Source organism: Cynocephalus volans, chromosome 11 (assembly GCF_027409185.1).
Source record: "Cynocephalus volans isolate mCynVol1 chromosome 11, mCynVol1.pri, whole genome shotgun sequence".
NCBI lineage: Eukaryota > Metazoa > Chordata > Mammalia > Dermoptera > Cynocephalidae > Cynocephalus > Cynocephalus volans.
Window position 1 is genome coordinate 11,419,053 of NC_084470.1, and position 20,054 is coordinate 11,439,106.

Consider the following 20,054-nt stretch of genomic DNA (forward strand, 5'->3'; position numbering starts at 1 on the left):
TGGGTGAGCTTGGAGAAAATTGTTAAATGAAATAAGCCATAGCTGAATATTTTAGGCTTTGCCGGCCATACCGTCTTTGTCACAGCTCTTCAACTCTGCCATTGTAGCAAGAAAGTAGCCATAAAAAATAATACATAGGTGAACAGGCATGGTGGTGTCCAATAAAACTTATTTCTAAAAATAGGCGATAAGCTGTAGTTTGCAGAATGCTCCTTTCATCCGTAGAATTTGTGAGAGATCATTACTCAAGTCTGGACCTCAAAGTGTAACTTAAACTCCTTGAAAGCCCAAAAGCCAGTGGTTCAACACAAAATACACAGTACATCTTAGGACTGTGTCCAGTGCTGTTAGCGTGCAGTGCTTTCACTTAGCACCTTTAGCCTTTTGGGGTGTTAGGACTCCATAGCATTTTCACCAAGAAGAGGGCTCTTAAAAGTGGCAATGCAAGCTTTTAAGGTTGAATGTCGATGGCAGAGAATCCAGAAGTCCCAAAGCACAAGGACTGTGGTCTCCTTCGGGTGTCTTCTCCTTCATCCCTTGTCCCCAGATGGAGGAAGAGCATCGGTGCTAGTCTGCAGACCTGACTAGCTGTGGAAGAGGGCAGTGCTCCAGCGCCTACTTACAGAGCAATGCTTTTTGGTGCTTGAATAATGTCTTCCATCAGCCACTGTATAAAGCCCCTTTTAGTGCCTGCTTTCGCTCACTGAACAGCCAGGACAAGAAGTTATGTGGAAATTAGTTTCTTTTCTAAAATGTAGGCAGTTCCCCCCAAGTCTGGTACTTAATGATTCCCCAGGACACCTCCCAGGTAGGTATTACTAACATTCAGATGCTGGGACCAGGCTCTAAGAGCCATCTGAGAAACCTGCCTGGCCAGGTTAATTTAATTCTGTGTAGAGGCACTTTTCACATGACTTCTCATGTAAGAGAAGTTAGGAAGAAAACTGTTCACCTCCTGCCTGAAGGAAACTTTCTCTTTGCAGCTTTTCCATAATTCAAGTCATATTCAGACATGACTGTAATTAGCCCTATTCAAATCTTATTCTTGCGGTTATTTCCCTGTTCTTTTCTTCAGCCTCTGCGCCTTCCTTTCTTCCCTGAAAATGCAGCATCACTGGATCACAGTCCAAATCTAAGAACAGGGTGGGCCTAGGATAGACCCCCAGTTGGCTGCAGAAAGCTGATCCACACCAGAGAGCCATGAGGCAACAACAGGAGACAGTTACACCTGCAGGGGCTTCCAGGAAATGCAGCATGAGTAGAACCCAGTTGGAGAGGAGAACTTGAGCTCAGCCTTAGAGGAGAGCAGGATAAGCAGATGGAGAGAGGTTGAGGGAGTTTGAATTGTGTCCGAAAGACAATCGTCCAATCAACTATGTTACAATTAAAAAAAAAAAGTAAAAACAAACAGAAGCCGACAGTCAACAATTAGGGCTGGGCAGCATCTGTGAAGGGGTCAGCAGTGGGAGATGAAGGGAGAGGAGCAGGTGGGAGACAGACACCATGGAGGACCTCAAGTGTCAGGCCAAGTCCACGTTTAACTGACTACCTTCTAGGGAATGAGGCCCCTATGAAGGGAAATGACCAGGGAGGTGATATTACATGCCAAACCTCACTTTAGGAAGGTGACCTTTCCATCTGTAGAGAGACAGTGATCCAGTAGGAAGGGCTACAGAGGGTGGCAGTGGCCAGGTGGAGGTGGGACAGCCATGGATGCAGGTGATGACTGCAACTGGTCACCTTTGCTGCATTGGTGGTCCTCTTGGCACAGCCACTTGTAGCTTATTTCCAAGTCAGATGGTATTTGAAGCCAGAAACTAGAATTCTGGCATGTCAGGAAAAACAAGGAAAAGGGCTGCGTTCCTGCTCATTTGAACAGTCTGATGGAGCTCTCCATTCATGTCACCCCAATACCACCAGAAGGGATGTGGACATTTTTTGTGATACATTAGTTTTACTCCCTCAGTGTTAATTTCCTCCTTTCTAGATAGTTCGGAGTGGGAGTTAGGGGGAGGTAGCCTAGGACAGTGCCCTCCTCACAAGGTCTGAGAAAAAATCTTTGTGTCTCATTAGCTGTGATTGGGTGACATGTCCATCCAGAAACCACACCCCGAATCCTGGGAAACACCAGGCCTGACTTTACTGAAGCACGGGGACATGAGGGGAGGGGCTCATTCCCAGAGAACGGTGGAGGGATTGTTCTAGAAGAGGGACAGTGGATGATGGGTAGCAGGAACAACAAGTGTTCCTAGCAGGAGGTCAGCTGTCCTCTGAATTTCTACACAGTGCAAACACACACAAATACAAACACAAAGTATAACCGCCCCCCAATCGCTGTTTTATCTCCTCTGTCCTATGCTTCCAAAGGAGAGCACAGTTGTCCTGTGATGGAATTGACATCATTTTTTAGGCTCTAGAGTGGGATGGGTTTATAGATGTAAATTACCCTCAACCATTAGAACTGCTCCAGTGCCATGGAGAATAGCTGACGTCAAGGGCTCAAATGCTGCTTTCAACTGCAAACAAAATCTGGAGTGTTCAGCTGGGGGGTTCTGATAGAGCCCAGCAACCCGATACATTATAACAGTTTATGGCATTAATTGAAACTAATTGAAAGTCGGCTGCTATTACCTCTGTACTTTCCATGAAAATAAAAAGTAGGATGAAAGTAGAGTAAAAAATATAAAACTGCCTTAATGGCTCGAAATGGATCAATTATTTTCATCTTTAGCTAAACACAGTTTATTGCCTTATTAAAAGCATGTTTGTGGGGAAAGTATAACATTAAAATTCCAGTGCATGAATCACCGAACAAAGTCTTTGTTATGTTATATCTAATATATTCTTCCCTTTTTATTTGGCAGCGAAAAATGGGACAGGTCAGGCTTGGGAACATAGAAATCTTATTCTTTGACCTTATAAAAAATAAAAAGAGCATTCTCTGGTCTATTTGTGGGCATGATATGCTTCTTAAGTGAGTGTTTATTTCATAATTTAATACATTCTATGATATCTACTTAAAATTTTTTCATTATCTAGTTATTTGCTGGAGATATTTGTCCAGACAAAATGCCAATTAGAGGTTTTTGTTAGTGACATGTTATGTCTCCATCTGCAAGTGTAGTGCAGTGGTGTGAGCCCTGGTGCTGAAACTAGACTCACAGGGTTGGAGTCCTGTTTACCCACCCACTTGCTGTGTGATCATGAGCTCATTGCTTAACCTCTCTGTGCTCAGTTTCCTGGAGAAAATAATAAAATCTATGTCCTGGGCCCCTTCTGAGGATGAATGAGGTCATACATGACCACTGTATGTCTTTTTTGCACTGGAAAAAGGAAATACAATTCTTCATTAAAATATAACAGAATAGGTAAATATTCTTAGAAACAATTAAAAATGCATAAACTATAAAATGTAGTATGTAATTCTTGTTTTCTCTGGCCTTAATGTAATAATTATGAAGAAATATTCATATCAATATCTGCGTTCATAACTCCTGAGTTTATTTCTTATACTCATGAGATCTGATTTTATGGTCAGATCATCAGATCAGGAAATCCTTCCCTTTTTTCCAAATCATCGTTTTCCTCTTGGAGAATCCTTCATCTTTAGAGTATTGGGCATGATCATGAAATGGCAGCAAAAATCACTTTCCAAGTGGTTAAAAGTAAAGCACTTGGTTCAAAAGAATAAAATGCCTTTTTAGCATCTACTGAAAATAATTTCTTAAAAAGATTGTTTCATTACTCTTAGGGTAAGTTTATGACTGAAAAAATTAACACTGTTTTTTGTTTCTTGAACTTAATAGGAAGAACAACTTAGCTTTTCATTTCTATAAAGTCTTTTTACCTTTAATTGTTAGTGAGTTTTCTAACTCCTGAAACTATTACCTAATATTTCAGGAACCAGGATGATGAAACTGGCATCTTTTCCCCTGATTAATATAAATTTAAAATTTATATTTATATATTTAACCTCCTGCATCTGGATGCTTTATTATGGTTGGAACTTTAAAGTATGATTGCCTTGTTTAGGCAGTCACTATCAAAGTTGCTGGTGTCTTCATTTTCACCTTCCGAGAGTATGAATCAAAGAGCGCAAAGATCACCTCTACACACATGCCAGCATTTTAAATGGCAAGTCTCGGTGCTTTTCAGTCTGAAGTGGGGAACTGAGACGTCACTCCGCTGTTGATTTACATCGTGACTTTTCCTCTCCTCCTCCTGGCTGGGCTTCCATGCTGAAGCCCGTCCTTCCTCTTGGAAGCACCTTGCACATTGTGTTTGAAAGGCTGCTGCCGGTTAGCAGCGAGAGAACGACTGGGTGCTCCTTTCTGCCAACTTTAATTTCAGGAGCTTTCACACAGCTGACTTTTTGCTGGTGCCCTCCTTGGACTCTGCCTCCCATTTCAGATCTGTAATCATAGTAATGCATAATTTGTTCCCTAAAAGGAGCAACAAAGATTGACCTTCCTTGAAAACTTCTATGGTTATAGTCTGTTATCCTTTCTTGAAAATTCACCCAGAGTGTTATAATCATCAGTTATCATTTGCCATTTCAAAGTAGGGCAGCCCACCCTTTACCTCTGTCACCCATCAGATCAAAGGCAAAATTGGTCGTTTCTTACCTGTTAAATACGCTAAGCTGGAAAGAAGATGGTGACCAGATCTTCTAGCATAAAATGGATATCCAAAGGAAATCCTCATTTTTGCGAGTTATTTCTTCCATATATGCATAGAAACTTCAAAAGAATGCATGTGACATCCCAGCTATGTGAAGGAAACCCCTGCAATATGTGACCTCCTTCTAAGTATTTGCAGGGACTCCATTAGTTACAAAGCAACAAAGTGGTGGAATTACATTGATTACATTCATCTTTAACTAACTGCAGTTTTCTGGCTTATTAAAAGCATGCTGTCAAAGAATATATGTCATGGGCACCAGTAACCCGGTGCTGCCTCATCCCCTCTATACAGTGGTCAGGGTGTTCTGCATCAGTGGGTCCCCACACGCCCTGCTGCATGCACTGGCTGGCACACAACTGTCAGCCCCAGCATCTCCCCTAGGCAAAGCCAACGTCGTGTTTCCCCTTATTCGGTCATCATTTACTTACCCTTCAGTTCATTCCACCTGCGCTTTCAGCAGCACCTACATTAAAACTCTTTCTTCTGTTACCCAGGGATTGAGGAAAATCTGTTTCTCTGAATCTCTCACTGTTCTCTCTGCCCCTCTTTCTTTCTGTCTCTATTTCCTTCCTTCCCCATCTTTCCTCCTTGATTCAGTCAAAAACTGACCTAGCCCTTGTGACGTACTAGTTATACAACTTCTATCATCCATATAAAATATAAGAAACCCCTATGATCTGAAGTCATAGCCTCTGAAAGAAAACCAGTGTGTAAACCTCCTAAACTCCTAAAAACTCCCAGAAGTTCCCTTCAACATCTTTACAAATCTGTTCTTCTATCTACTCAACATCTGCCTTTCCTTAAATAGCACATAGAAGATGTGATTTCCTGCTTCTCTGAGTTTAAACACCACCAACATGGCAATAATATTATTAATAATATTATTTTGGTTACATTTTGGAATGAGGTAAGATTTTGTGAGCTATACTGGAAACCTAATAACCAGATCTAATATTGTTACGAGGAACATGTTTTTGTCTTACACATCTCAGGTACACAACCCATCCTGTGGTTGGATATTTCTTATAGTTCCAACTTCATTGTGAACATCAAGTAGAAATATGTAGAAGGAAAACCTGGCCACAGTGAGGTCATTCTGTGCCAAATGAGTAGAGGGCCCAAAAGTAAGGTCCAGTTAGCAAGGAAAAAGTCTTAGGATCAGCAGTCTGGTAAACCTCAAGGACTCATCCACATATTCAGTCAGAAAACATCTGATCACGTCCGCCGTGGGCCAGGCACTGTGCAGGCCTCCAGGGATAACAGTGGAAACGGTAAACATGGATCTTACGGTCCAAAGAAATCATCCCACAGAGAAGCTGCTGTGTGCCAGCCATGGTGAGTGTGGGAAAGAAGGGTTGAGACCACCCGTGCCTGCTGTGACCTCCCCTGGCTGGAAGCTGGACCCTCTGCTGGGCCCAGGCCTGCCTATGAGCAGGCTGTGGTGAGGCCTTAACTGGGGGCTTCACAAGCACGAGTTCCAAGCCCCCCGTGCTAGTAAAGTTACCCTGATAAATATAAGTAATCATATTTGCACACCTAGGTTTATTTGTCCCAAAATGAATAATCAACTCTTTATCTACTAGTCTTTTCTGGGGATCCCCCCAAATAAAAGACTGGTTATTCTATGAATTATTGGCATGCTTATATTTTTGCTGTCAGCTTATGAAAAAAATTATTTATAGGCATTTGAGTGAAGCCAATTTACTGTTAACAACTCTAAGTGTTATTGTTATTGTTAATAATAATAATAAAAGATTGTGTAGAAAAGTTTCTAACTGTGCCTGGCATATAGGAGTCAAGAGATAAACACGAGTTGAATCTAAAAATTCTTTACAAACTAAGAGTGAGAAATGGTGTATAAGGAATTGGCAGTTGTACAAAAATGATGGGAAGATAATTTTCCACAGAGAGGCGGCGTTTGAAAAGTGAGAGATTGAACTGGCGAAGAGTAACAGGCCAACTTTTACATGATGTTTAGAAATAAAATTTTGTCTTTTATATAAAAATCTTGCTATATTTGTGGAGAGATGTGATTTGACCTGTAAAATGTTCTTATTTCATAACAGAATATATTGTAATGAGATTCTATTATATTTTATGGGTATGAGAAATATAGCTAAGTAATTATATAAAGCATGTTTCAGTGAAAAGTTTAGATGAAATCACAATCATTTAATATATGATTGTGATGGTTTGGACTATTGTTCAGCAAATATTCATTCCCCCGCCCCTCCCTGTGTGGGCAGAGTGGACCTCCCACTCCCTTGACCACTGGCGAGGCCATGCAGCGCGCTTTGGTTGATGGAATGTCGGTGGATGTGATACGGTCAGAGGCTTGAAATGTGCTGGAGCGGTGGTGCCTGCCCTTCTGTGCTCCTGCATTTTACCGTAAATAGAAAATGGCCCAGGTAGCTAGCTGCCAGGTTGAAACACACACGGAGCCAACCACAGCTTGGAGCCAGATCATCTGATGTCAGCCCACCACAGATGAGTGCAGCAACCCACAACACGCGGAGGGTTGTTTGATGGGTTTTGAGGTGATTTGTTATGTGGCACTGTTGTGGCTGACTATTGTGATAACCAAAGTCTCATATCTTTGTTAGGGAATTTTGTTTCAAATTAAACTTAAGGATAGCTGAAACTCTTGAGAAGGTAGAATATCTCTAAATAAACCTCTAATTTGAAAGTTAGAGGTTTTGTAGCATGTATTACCTTTGGTTGGAAGCTCCTCGCGAGCTGCCTGCAATCTGTGGGCAACCCTTGCTAGCTAGTACAGCTTTTCAGACCCAAGCAGTGTGGCATTGCCAGGATTTCTTGAGCCTATCATGAAAAAGCCCAGCTCACAGTACAGCTGCTAATAGCTAACATGAAGGAGACTGGAAAAATATTAAACTCTGGGTTGTGTGGGACCTAAACACTTAAATTTGTTCAACTGAAAGTGAATATTGCCTTGGCATGCATATTTCAGAATGGTAGAAGATCTCAAACCTTTGATGATTTTAGGTTCAGGTTTTGCTTTTCCTGGCAGGCTGACTCTTTGTTGTGCCAGACCACTAAGATTCATGTTTTGCAGCAGGTGGGAACCTCAGTAATTTAAACAAAATGTTGTCTCTTTCAGCCAAGAAAAATGCCACTCACTGAGGAATGTTGCATTAGAGCATCTGAATAGAGAGAAAATCACAGCCACAGAATTGGAGCATCCTAGTGAAGGCAGGAAGAAAGGATCCCACTCCCTCACTCAGCGGCCTCTTGCCTTCCATGGTTGAAGGGCAGGGAGTATGGGAGAACCTTCTAGATGTTGTTACCTTCAGAGAAACCATCTGAAAATTATTCTAGCATATTTTTCTTAGGCAAATAAGACAAGCCATGATACCTCCTTTCGATTTTGGATTGAAATTGATTTTTGCATATTTCTTCAACCAAATTGAATGAATTCACTTACCATTTATTTTGCCTTGTAAAATTCTTTTTCATACCATTTTATAATGGGTAAAAAATAGAGAGAGATTAAATAAAGGATGCATTTTGAGGAAAAATTGTTTTTCCTACCTGAAGAGTGAGTCTATGGCAGTTTCTTTCTTTGTGGAAAAGTAAAAATGCCAATTCCATGTCAAAAATAGTATAAACTACATTTCATTCATCTGCTAGTAGCATTGATCTTAAAACTGATGAAACAGAATAGGATGTGTGATTGCTTCTATGGTACTCTTGAGAAATGTACATAAATGGTGTAGACTGGCACCATCACAATGCTCTTACACAGGGGAGATCTTCCAAGACTATTTCGTGATTTTATTTTTCCTGACCTAGATAAGACCCTTCAGTCCCTAGACAGGTCTTGAAACATTAAATTCTTGATACTAAAGTCAGAATTTGAATATAAAATCATCTGTTGAAAAGCAGAGTGTTCTAGTCTTTAGTTCTCAAAAATGGAAAAATTTCCTAGAAATCAACCTAGTTCAACATTTTAATATTAAAATGTCAGTAACATCATGCACATGAATATTTTTTCCATTGTCCTTTCATCTCTTAGGAAGAACTTGTGTGTATCATGAACTTCAGTCATTTTGTTTCCTTAATAAGTGTAGCAAATAGGGAACAAAAAAACAAGATAAAAGGCTTTATTCTAGACAGCTTCATTCAGCATAATTTCAACTTTCAAATTACAGAAACATAAATGAATGTCCTACTTCTCGTTAAAAGTACTTGACTACTTTGTGGGATGTTTTGTGCCAATTCTTTAGTAAATTATCTTGGTCGCTGTTGCTAGGTAACACCCCTGGCTTCCTGCAGCTGAAAAATGAGAGGGTTATACGGAGCAATTCGGCATTATGAGCAACTGACTAATAAGGTTTTTTGTTTGTTTGTTTGTTTGTTTGTTTGTTTGTTTGTTTGTCTTTAATCATATGTCTTAGCATTTTCTCTCCTTTCCTAGGGAATGTCATTGTCTATGGGAATACAATTGATGCTTACACCACAGTGGAAATGCTCTTAAACATTGGCGTGAGGGGCGCCTGCATCTACCTCGTGCAGCCCCCGTCCACCTCAGCCGTCACCTGCATCAACAACTACGAGGTAGAAAGTGCAGTGAACGAGGCACTCAGGGCAGCCAGAGTGACCATCTACCAGGACGAGATCCTGGCTCAGTGGAACGAGGGCCTGTCCCCCGACCCCATCCACAGTTCCTGTTTCACCACACCCACCAAGCCTTTCAGACTCCAGTGCTCTGTAAGCCTGTCCCTGGGGACTTTACTGTCCAGCTGGGGAGGGTGGTCACTTTTCAGGGGTCTCGGAACCGAAAAATAGTGGGTAGTGAATTTATAGCCACAGATTTGGGGTTTTGTTTTCTAACTGTTCAGGTTATCGCTTGCAGAGTATCAAGCCACCCCAAAGTTGGTGGCATAAAGCAACAACAATCATTTGTTACTATTTTCTCTTCTGGTGGGGGGGTTTGACTGGGCTCAGCCAGGCAGTTCTCACTCGAGGTCTCTGATGCAGTTGAAGACTTGGACAGTGGGTGGTGTTGGATTCATCTAGAAGGCCTGTTTACTCACATGTCTGGCTGCTGGGGCTGGATCAACTTCAGTTGAGATTTTGCCCAGAACACTTATAAATGGTGCCTTCATGAGACTGGGCTTTCTCACAGCATGGTGGCTTGGTTCTAAGGGTAAGTGGAGAGAAAGAGACAGACAGAGAGATAGGGAGGCTGTGTCACCTTTTATGACCTAGCCTCAGAAGTCAAGCAGTGTCGTTCCACCACATTCTGTTTGCTAGAGGCAAGTCACTATGGCCAGCCCATATTCAAGGAGAGGGGAATTTGACTTTGCCTCTTCCTGGAAGGAGTGTCAAAGATTTGAAAAGTGCTACCATTTACTGAGAGCTTGCTGTGTCCCAGGCATGGTGCTGTGTGCTTGCCACACATTCTGTCACCTCGTCAGGACAGCCCTATAAAGGGAAGCATCCCCATTTTACAGATGAGGATACTATGGTGCCAAGTCAGTGGTGGTGCTGGGATCCCAGCCAGGTCCCATAGTTTATGCTGCATTAAGCTCTCAAGATTCTGGAAATAGGGATAGTTGGTGTTTCCCCACGGCACAGAGACTCTGAAGATGCGGATACAGGGAGTGCTTGCTTTTGGGGGTGAGTAAGAGCCTGACTTCCAACCTACGTCCTCAGAGTTTCCAGCTCAGGAGATTAGAAGTCCTCAGAGAGGGAAGGAGGGAGGGAAGGGGCCGGTCAATCTAACTAAAAAGCAGGGGACCACACACAAAGGGGAGGCCGAGGTCAGTGTGAGGACTGGAACTGTATAGGTCAAGGGCATGTGTTAGCAGCTGTGGTACATCTAGTGGGCCAACCACTTAGCGGTAGGGGCGTATAGCAGTTCCTTACCTGGAAGTAGGGGGTGGCCAGCTTAAGTCAGGGACCCTCACCCAACCCCTTAGAGGGTTGAGGCTGGTGACCTTCATACCCCTCTCAACCCAGAGTCTACACAGGGGCTGAAAGCAGATCCCCACCACAAGAGATTTCTCTGGAATCTCTCATTTTATCCTGAGATCCATGGAAATTCTGTATTCTGCTCTGTGATACATTCATTTAATCATTCATTCCTCAGATATTAATTGAACCCCTACTAGGTCCCAGGCTCTGTCCTAGGTGTTAGGGATGTAACAGTGAAAAAGACAGAAGTTCACTTTATTTTAAAAGTGATATTGTCTATACATGTATGTCACAACACCTATTTAAGATAGGAAAATTCAAAATGTTTTTACCCAAATCCCTCTCTTCCCCCAAATGATGATCGTGGGAACCTCTGGAGGTGAGCACATGCCCTGTTGAGGAAGCAGAGGCCTATGGAAACCTCCCCAAATATCCCACTGACTACAGTTTCTTTTTTTTTTGTCTTTTTCGTGACCAGTACTCAGCCAGTGAGCGCACCGGCCATTCCTATATAGGACCCGAACCCGCGGCGGGAGCGTCACTGCACTCCCAGCACTGCACTCTCCCGAGGTCGCCACGGGGTCGGCCCTGACTACAGTTTCTCTATCAGCCCCTCTGACCCTTTCTTCCAACCGCAGATTAGAATCAGTCAGGGCAAAGATGTGTGGCAGATGCTCTCTCACCTGCCGTGATCCAGTGCACCTTCAGACCCTGACCTGTTTGCTGTCAGATCCTTTCTCCTACCTTCCCCTGCCCTACTTTGCATCACAAGGAATGACCCTTGCAGATGACATTTCCCAGGCTCTGTTACTCTCTGATTTTCTTTTGTATTAGCCTATAGTTTGTCCTTGTGGGAGATGAGAAACAGGAAGGGAGAAGTCAGGGTATTAATTCCTCTTACTGTCTGCTTTGGGTGGCATCTGCCAGGGCATTCAGCAACTTTTGGTGGGGATTAATATGTTCCTTATCTTGACTGTGGTGATGGTGTTAAGGGTTGAATTATGTCCCCCAAAAAGACATGTTGAAGTCTTAACCCCCAGGACCAGCGAATGTGAACTTACCTGGAAATAAGGTCTTTGCAGATGTAATGAACTAAATAGAAGTTCATCCTGGATCAGGATGAGCCCTAAATCCAGTGACTGGTGTTCTTGTGTGGGGAGAGAGATTTGAAGACACAGAGGAGACACACAAGGAAGAAGTATCAGCGATGGGAGTGATGGCTGCTACAAGCCGTGAATGGCAAGCACTGCCAGCAGCCTCCAGAAGCTGGGAGAGGCAAGGAAGGGTTCTTCCCCAGAGCCTGTGGAGGGAGCATGGTCCTGGCAACACCTGGATTTTAGACTTCTAGTCTCCAGAACTGTGAGAGAATACACTTTTGTTGTTTTGAGCTACCCAGTTTGTGGTACTTTGTGACAGCAGCCCTGGAAACAGACATTGTCATAAGTGTATGTACCTGCTAAAACTACAATTTTTATAACTGGTATCATACATTATGCACCATTGTTTTAAAATTTGGCTTCTTCTACTCAGAATAGTGATTTTGAGATTCCATATTGTTGCATATGTCAATAGTTCATTCCTTTTTGTGGCTGAGTATTATTCCATTGTATGGATATACCACATCTGGTTTATTCATTTTCCTGCCACGCACATGCTTGTACATGTCTTTGTGTAGACATATATATTCATTTCTCTTAGCTGTATACTTAAACAATGGCTAGGTGATATGGTAGGTGAATGTTTTCCTTTTTAAGAAGCTACTGTATTGCTCCCCAAAGTAGCTGTACCATTTTACATTTCCATCAGCAGTGCATGAGAGTTCCAGTTGCTCCACATTCTTGTCATCTCTTGGTACAGTCAGTCTTTCTAATTTCAGCCATTCTCATGGGCAGGGCATGGTGTATCGTTGTGTTTTTAATTGGTGCTTTCCTGATAATTAATGATGATGGGCATCCTTTCATGTGTGTGTTAGTCCATTTTGTGTTGCTCAATACCTGAGACTGATTAATTTATAAAGAACAGAGGCTTATTTGGCTTACAGTTTGGGGACAGTTGCATCTGGTGTGGGCTTCAAGCTGCAGAAAGCAGCAGACAGCCTGCACATACAAGCAGATCACATGGCGAGAGGAAGCGAGCAAGGGAGCGAGAGAGAGAGAGAGAGAGAGAGAGAGAGAGACAGAGAGACAGAGAGAGAGTGAGTGAGAGAGAGAGAGAGCGAGACAGAGAGAAAGAGAGTGAGTGAGAGCGAGACAGAGAAAGAGAGTGAGTGAGAGAGAGAGTGAGTGAGAGAGAGTGAGTGAGAGAGAGAGAGAGAGACAGAGAGAAAAAGATTGAGTGAGAGAGAGAGAGACAGAGAGAAAGAGAGTGAGAGAGAGAGAGAGACAGAGAGAAAAAGATTGAGTGAGAGAGAGAGAGACAGAGAGAAAGAGAGTGAGTGAGAGAGAGAGAGAGAGAGAGAGACAGAGAGAGAGAGAAGAGAAGAGGTGCCAGCATCTTTTTAAGCAACCAGCTCTGGTGGGAACTAGTAAATGAGGGCTCACTCGCTACCCCCACCCCCCAGGGAGAGCATTAATCCATTCATGAGGGATCCACCTCCATGATTCAAACAGCTCCCAACACTACCACATTGGGGATCAGATTTCCATGTGACTTTTGGGGAGACAACACATCCAAACTCTATCAATGTGGTTATTTGGAGATTGCTTTGTCTCCTTCTATGAAGTATATGAGCTATTATAAATGTGTTTTTAGAAGTTTTTTTCTAATTGATTAAAAACTGCGATTGATTTTGTGTATAAACATTGTAACCTGAGATTTTGCTAAATTCACTTATTAGTCTGGTTGTTGCTTTCTAGATATGTAAACATATGCAAATAGGGACAGTTTTACTTCTTTTCTACTATTTAGGTCTTTTATTCCACTTCCTTGCTTTATTCCACTGGCTAGGCCCTCCAGTGTTGAATAATAGTGGGCAAAATAGACATCTTTGCCTTGTTCCATATCTCAGTAAAGAACATTCAGACTTTCATCCTTAAATATGAAGGAGGGTGCCTGTGGGTTTTTCTTTGGTGTCTTTTATCAGACTGAGGAAATAACCTTTCATTCCTAGTTTTTTCAGAGGTTTTATTTTGAATGGCTGTTGAATTTTGTCAAGTGAATTTTCCGTATCTCTGGAAAAAAATCATATTCTTTTCTCCTTAATTCTTTAATACAGTGAACTGCATTGATTGATTTTTTAAAATCTTCAACCAACCTTACACTTCTAGAATAAACCCTAGTTAGTCATGATGTATTATTCTTCTATATACTGTTGAATTTTATTTGCTAATATGTTTTAGGAATTTTTGAAACTATTTCGGACCTATATTCATGAGGGGTATTGGTCTATAATTTTTGTTTTTGTAATGTCCTTGTAAGATTTTGATATTTGCGCCATGTTGGCCTCATAAAATAATTTGGGCAATGTTCCCTCCTTATTTTCTGAAAAATTTTGTGTAAGTCTCATATTATTTCTTCCTTGAATGTTTGATATAATTAACCAGTGAAGCAATCTGGGCCTATAGTTCATATTGTGGGAAGATTTATTTTACAACAAATTCAATTTCTTTGCTAGATATAAGGCTATTTGGATTTTCTGCTGCTTCTTATGTCAATTTTGATAAAAGTTGTATTTTTTAAGAAGTTTGCACATTTCATTCAAGTTGGTCAAATTTGTTAGCACTAAGTTGTTCATATATTATTTTGTTATCTATTTGATGTCTAGGATATGTAGTAAAACCCTTCATTTATTTCTGATATTGGTGAATTGTGTTCAATCTGTCTCTCAATCTCTCTGTCTCTTTCTTTTCCTCTCTCTCTCTCTCTAAGTCTAGATAAGGGTTTGTCAATTATATTGATTTTTTTTCAAAGAACCAGGTTTTGAGTTTGTTACTTTTCTCTATTATCTGTTGGTTTTCTCCTTCATTGATTCTGCTTTTAACAATTATTTTCTTCCTTCTGCTTGCTTTGGATTTACTTTGCCCTTTCTCTAGTTTCTCAAGGTAGAACGTTAGGTCATTGATTTATATAAGCATTTAAGCTATAAGTTTTTCTCTACATTTTAACTGGCTACCATAAATTTTAATATGTTAAATTTTTATTACCATTTAGTTCAAAATATTTTCTAATCTCCCTGTGATTCTTCATTGACCCTTGGATTATTTATAAGTGTGTTGTTTAATATCCAAATATTTGAGGTTTTCCTAGATATCATATTCTTATTGATTTCTAATTTAATGCTTTTGTGGTCAGAGAACATATTCTTTATTATTTCAGTCCTTTGAGATTCATTGAGACTTGTTTTATGTCCATGCATATGGACTATCTTTGTGAACATATAAAGAATATGTATTCTGTGCTTGTAGGATATAGTGTTCCATAAATAATAATTAGTTCAATGTGATTGATAGTTCATCTCTCCTATGTCTTTATTGATACTTTTTGTCTAGTTCTATCAATTGCTGGGGGCGGGATATTAAAATCTCTTATTATAATTGTGGAAGTTTCTATTTCTCCCCTTATTTTTGTCAGTTTTTGCTTTATCTTTTAAGAGGCCCTTTTATTAAACTCAAATATTTACAATTGTTATATCTACCTCATGAATTGTGCCTTCTGTCCTGATGAAATGTCCCTCTTTATCTTTGATAATATCCCTTATCTTAAGGTCCACTTTATCTGATGTTAATATAGTTATTCCATCCTTCTGGTATATTTTTTTCATCCATTTACTTTCTACTTATCTGTGTCTTTAGGTATAGTGTGTCTCTTGTAGGTATCATAAAGTAAATTGTATTAATATTTTTATTACTACATAGCAAATTACCACAAACTTAGTAGCCTATAAAACAACATCCATTTATTGCCTCATAGTTCTCTAAGTCAGAAGTACAGGCATGGTTTGGCTGGCTTCTCTGCTGAGGGACTCCTGAGGGTACTCTCAAGGCTAAAATCAAGGTGCCAGCCAGGCTGTGTTCTATTTAGAGTTTGGAGTCATTTTCCAAGCTCATGTGGTTGTGGTAGAATTTAGTTCCTTGCAGCTGAGAACTGAGGTCCCCATTTCCTTTATGACTTAGCCAGGGGCCTTCTCAGTTCCTAGATACCATCCACATTCCTTGCCACATGATCCCTTCCATCTTCAAGTCAGCAACAGAGGATCTCCCTCATATCAAATGCCCCTCACACTTTTAATCCCCTTCTTCTGGAAAAGCCTGGTCCCTTTTAGGGGCTTTTCTGGCTAAATCAGACCCACCAAGCATGATCTCCCTTTCTTAAAGTCACCTGTGCCATATAACATCACATCACCATATGCACAGTTCACACCCATGCTCCGAGGGAGATGTGGGAATCTTCAGGACCATCTTAGATTCTACCTACCACATACTTTTTTATCCTTTCTGACTATCTCTGCATTTTAATTAAAGTGCTGAAGCCATTAATATGTCATGTAGTCACTCATAATTAGATTTAGGTCTACAATTTTATAATTGTTTACTGTTTATTCCCTCTGCTTTTTGCCCTTATGTTCCCCCTTGCCTGCTTTATTTTGGATTATTAGAGTATTTCTTAGTATTCTGTTTTGATTGGCTTTTCAGTTATATCTTATTTTATTTTTAGTGATTGCTCTATGGATTATAACACACATAACAATTTTTCACATTCGATAGAGTTAATATTGTACCATTTCATATAAAATGTGAAAACTTTGCAGCTGTACAGGTCCTTCTCCCCACTCCCTGGGGATCCATTTTGTTCATAGTCATCGCCTGTACCACATGTACACATACTGAAAAATCAACAAGACAAATAATGTAATTTTTGTTTTAAACAGTCGTATATATTTTAAAGAACTAAGATATTTTCTAATTTTATTGCTCATTCTTTATATCTGAAAATCCAAGTCTCCCTTCAGCCTGAATAACTTTCTGTAGCATTTCTCGTATTGTACGTCTGCTAGCAACTAATTGTCTAGTTTTCCTCTATCTGAAAATATCTTTATTTTGCCTTTATTATTGAAGGACATTTTCACTGGGTGTAGATTCTGGACTGACAGGTTTTTGTTTCAACACTTTGAAGATGTTTTTACACCATCTTCTGATATCCATGCATTTTGATTTAAAAATCTGTAGTCATTCAAAACATTGTTCCCCTGTATGTAATGTGTCATTTTCCACGAGTTACTTTCAAGATTTTCTCTTTATCTTTGGTTTTCAGCAGTTTGATGCTGTGGGTGTTCTGTGTTTTATGTCTCTAGGTGAGATTTTTCTTGAATTTATCTTGTTTGGGTAAATCACTGAGCTTCTTGAATCTATAAATTTATAACTTTTACTTAGGTTTAGCAAGTTCTTGGCCATTGTTTCTTGCCCCATTCTTCTCTCCTCTCTTTCTGGGGTTCCAACTACATATCTTTTAGAGCTTTTTTTTTTTTTTTTTTTTTTGTCCTTTTCATGACCGGCACTCAGCCAGTGAGTGCACTGGCCAGTTCTATATAGGATTCGAACCCGCGGCGGGAGCGTCACAGCGCTCCCAGCGCCGCACTCTACCAAGTGCGCCACGGGCTCGGCCCTCTTTTAGAGCTTTTGATATTGTCCCCTAGGGCTTTAATACTGTACATTTGTTCCAATCTCTTTTTTTTCTCTCTCTCCCTGTTCTTCAGATTGGACAATTTCTATTGATATAACTTCAAGTTCACTGACTATTTTCTCTATCATCTCTATTCTTCTATTAGAGCATAACATGACTACAGTCCACTCTCTTTAAAAAGTCTCTAAAATAAGGGAAATTATCTCCATACTGGTCATTGTTCCAAGTTTCTACTACCCTACATGATCTACCTACTTTTAAATACTCATCAGAATCGTCAGGTGGCTGTTCTTGTAATTTGACCAGAGTTTGTAGGTATTATCAGTGGGATGACTAGTCTCGGAGAGTTATGCCACCATATCAGGAGCAGAACTCTCTTAATGTTAGTGTTTTGATCCCACATCAAGGCTTTGACATATCCTGCCTGGTGGTAGTGCCTCCTGGGCTCCCACCAGATGGTTCAGCTGCCAGGTTAGATCTCAGTTACACTGCCTCTTGAGGAAGTCTCTCCCTTTTTGTTGGCATCCATTCCTACAAATAGATTGTAAGCTTCGTATTTATTCTTTTTACCAATATATTTATAGGGCTTTGCACAGTGACTGGCACAAGAAGTGTTTATCTGTATCAGTGAATGAATGAGGTTATCGGATCACTGACTCCCACCTTGTTTCTGTTAGGTCAGTGAGACAAACAGAATAAAAGATTCTGAGCCAAATGTTATCAAGCAAGGGAGTTTACTCCAGCGAACCTGGAGAAAAACCTGAAAGATCAGTGTTCTGCCCTCATACAGACTAGCAGAGGCTTTATAGGGTTTGTCTGGGAGGGGGTTGAGCAACTATTCTGAGCACTCAGCATTCTATAATGGCTTCATGGTTTTCCTGTTTTGTACAAGATGTTCTTTTGGGAATGCACTGACCTTAAGGGAAAGGGAGGGGGTGGGGGGCATGATGACAGGGTAGTCAACATGGCTGTGCTTATGTTAAGCTGATTGTGAGGCCTAATAGTTTCCAGTTAACCAGGGAGTTTTCATCTCCCTAATCAGAATTATCAGTGTAAGTGATCATGAAATATTTACTCATAACATCAACGTGGCCAGACATTTCCACTTCATAGTTTTCCCCAATACATAATATTTAGTTAGCATTACAGCAGCACATGGGTTGTATTTGGAAATCTGTAACTTAGAACACATGTTCTATTAACAATGTTAGATTTGCTTATTTAGTTTTCAGTCTAGTTGACAAATTACTGTGAAACCCAAATGCAGCCAAAATTGTGAATGCCTACACCAAAACAGTATAAATAAACACTACCGAAATTCTAATAATCTTTAAAACTCAGGAAAACAAGAACCAGTAAATTTAATGTACTACTTAACAAAAAGTAGGTTTAATTAGAAAAAGAAAACTGGGTAGGTAAGAGAACTTTTGTGGGGATGCTGAAGTAGACTTCTGAGCATTTTCAAAGGCTAAAGAGGTTGATAGCACTGCTTTTTATATACGAGGGTACTTCAAAAAGTTTCTGGAAAAATAGAATGGAAAGACAATATGAATCTTTCCATGAACTTACCCTCACATAATTTAAATTGAAATGAAGTGGCTTTCTATATTTTTATATGGGTGGGAAATCTATTTTTATATAGGCAGGACAGGAGAGGGGGAGAGAAAAGGGGTGTGGGAAGACAGAAAGATTCAGAGTTATAGACTCAGAAATATATGTTCCTGTGGTCACTGGGTAAGAGTTACAAGGCAGAAAAATTTTTAAAAAGATGTGAAAGAAAAAAAAGCCACCTGGGATGGGAGTAACTGGGAGTAACTGGAATGGGATTAGATAACTGAGTGAGTAGAGACAGGGAACAGGGCAAAGAGCATGCTGGCTCCCTAAGGGAGAAAAAAGAACATCACAGAGACAATGGATCTGAGTCCAGCTGTCCAGTAGAAGCCTCTGCAGTGATGGGAATGGTCTATGTCTGCACTGTCCAACATGGCAGCCACTACCCACCTGTAGCGATAGAATACTTGAAATGGGCTACTGCAACTGAGAAACTGAATCTGTAACTTTATGTAATTTTAATTAATTTAGATTTAAATTTATATAGCCACACGTGACTAGTGGCTACTGTGGGATCAGATGGCTCCTTGCAGCATTCATGGGTGTGGGAACAGGATATGGAAGGGACAGGGCACCTCTGGCCCAGAACAGCTGATGTCTGTACAGGATAGGACAGGTGAGTTGGGTAAAGCAGGCATGTGAAGGAAGTGGGGAGGTGGCTATCAATGTGATTAGGACCACGTCTTATGCTCATGTTTTAGCATGCTTGTAATAAGGTGGCAAACTATATTTAGGTAAAGATAAAAATAATTGAACTTGCTTCAGTTACTTCAACAACAACTAAAGACTTATGAACAAATAACCTGGACTACTTTAGTGACTTTCAACATTGATATGGAAGATGTCTAGATGAGCATGAGAAAGCATTGACATTTGGGCAGAGAATGGAGGGGGCACAGAGATAATGCCTAAGGAGCATGTGCAGAGGGCCCCTCTTTGGCACAGTGACTGGAATGTGGTGGGTACACCATAAATATTTCTTAAATGACTGTCTGCCATACCAGGGCAGGAAGGAACGAGGCAGGAGCCCAGACCTGGTAGATACTGAGGCTGATGGAGCTCTCGTCCTCTCTGGGGCATCCTGCAGGGACCAGCTTACCGGGTCTAAGAAGCTAGGAATGGGGCAATCTCAAGACTCAATACTGGGTGAGGTAACCCCAAGAAGGAGCCTAGAGAGACCTAAGTGTTAGTCACAGGAGGAGGAA

General features: G+C 40.8%; 1 protein-coding gene across 1 annotated transcript in view; it reads left to right on the top strand.

Annotated features, from left to right (window-relative positions):
- CFAP61 (cilia and flagella associated protein 61) overlaps positions 1-20,054 on the top strand; it is a 300,780-nt gene that overhangs the window by 207,269 nt on the left and 73,457 nt on the right. Inside the window, 1 exon segment of the mRNA XM_063113349.1 lies at positions 9,119-9,411. Coding sequence (XP_062969419.1) covers positions 9,119-9,411 — 293 coding nt within the window.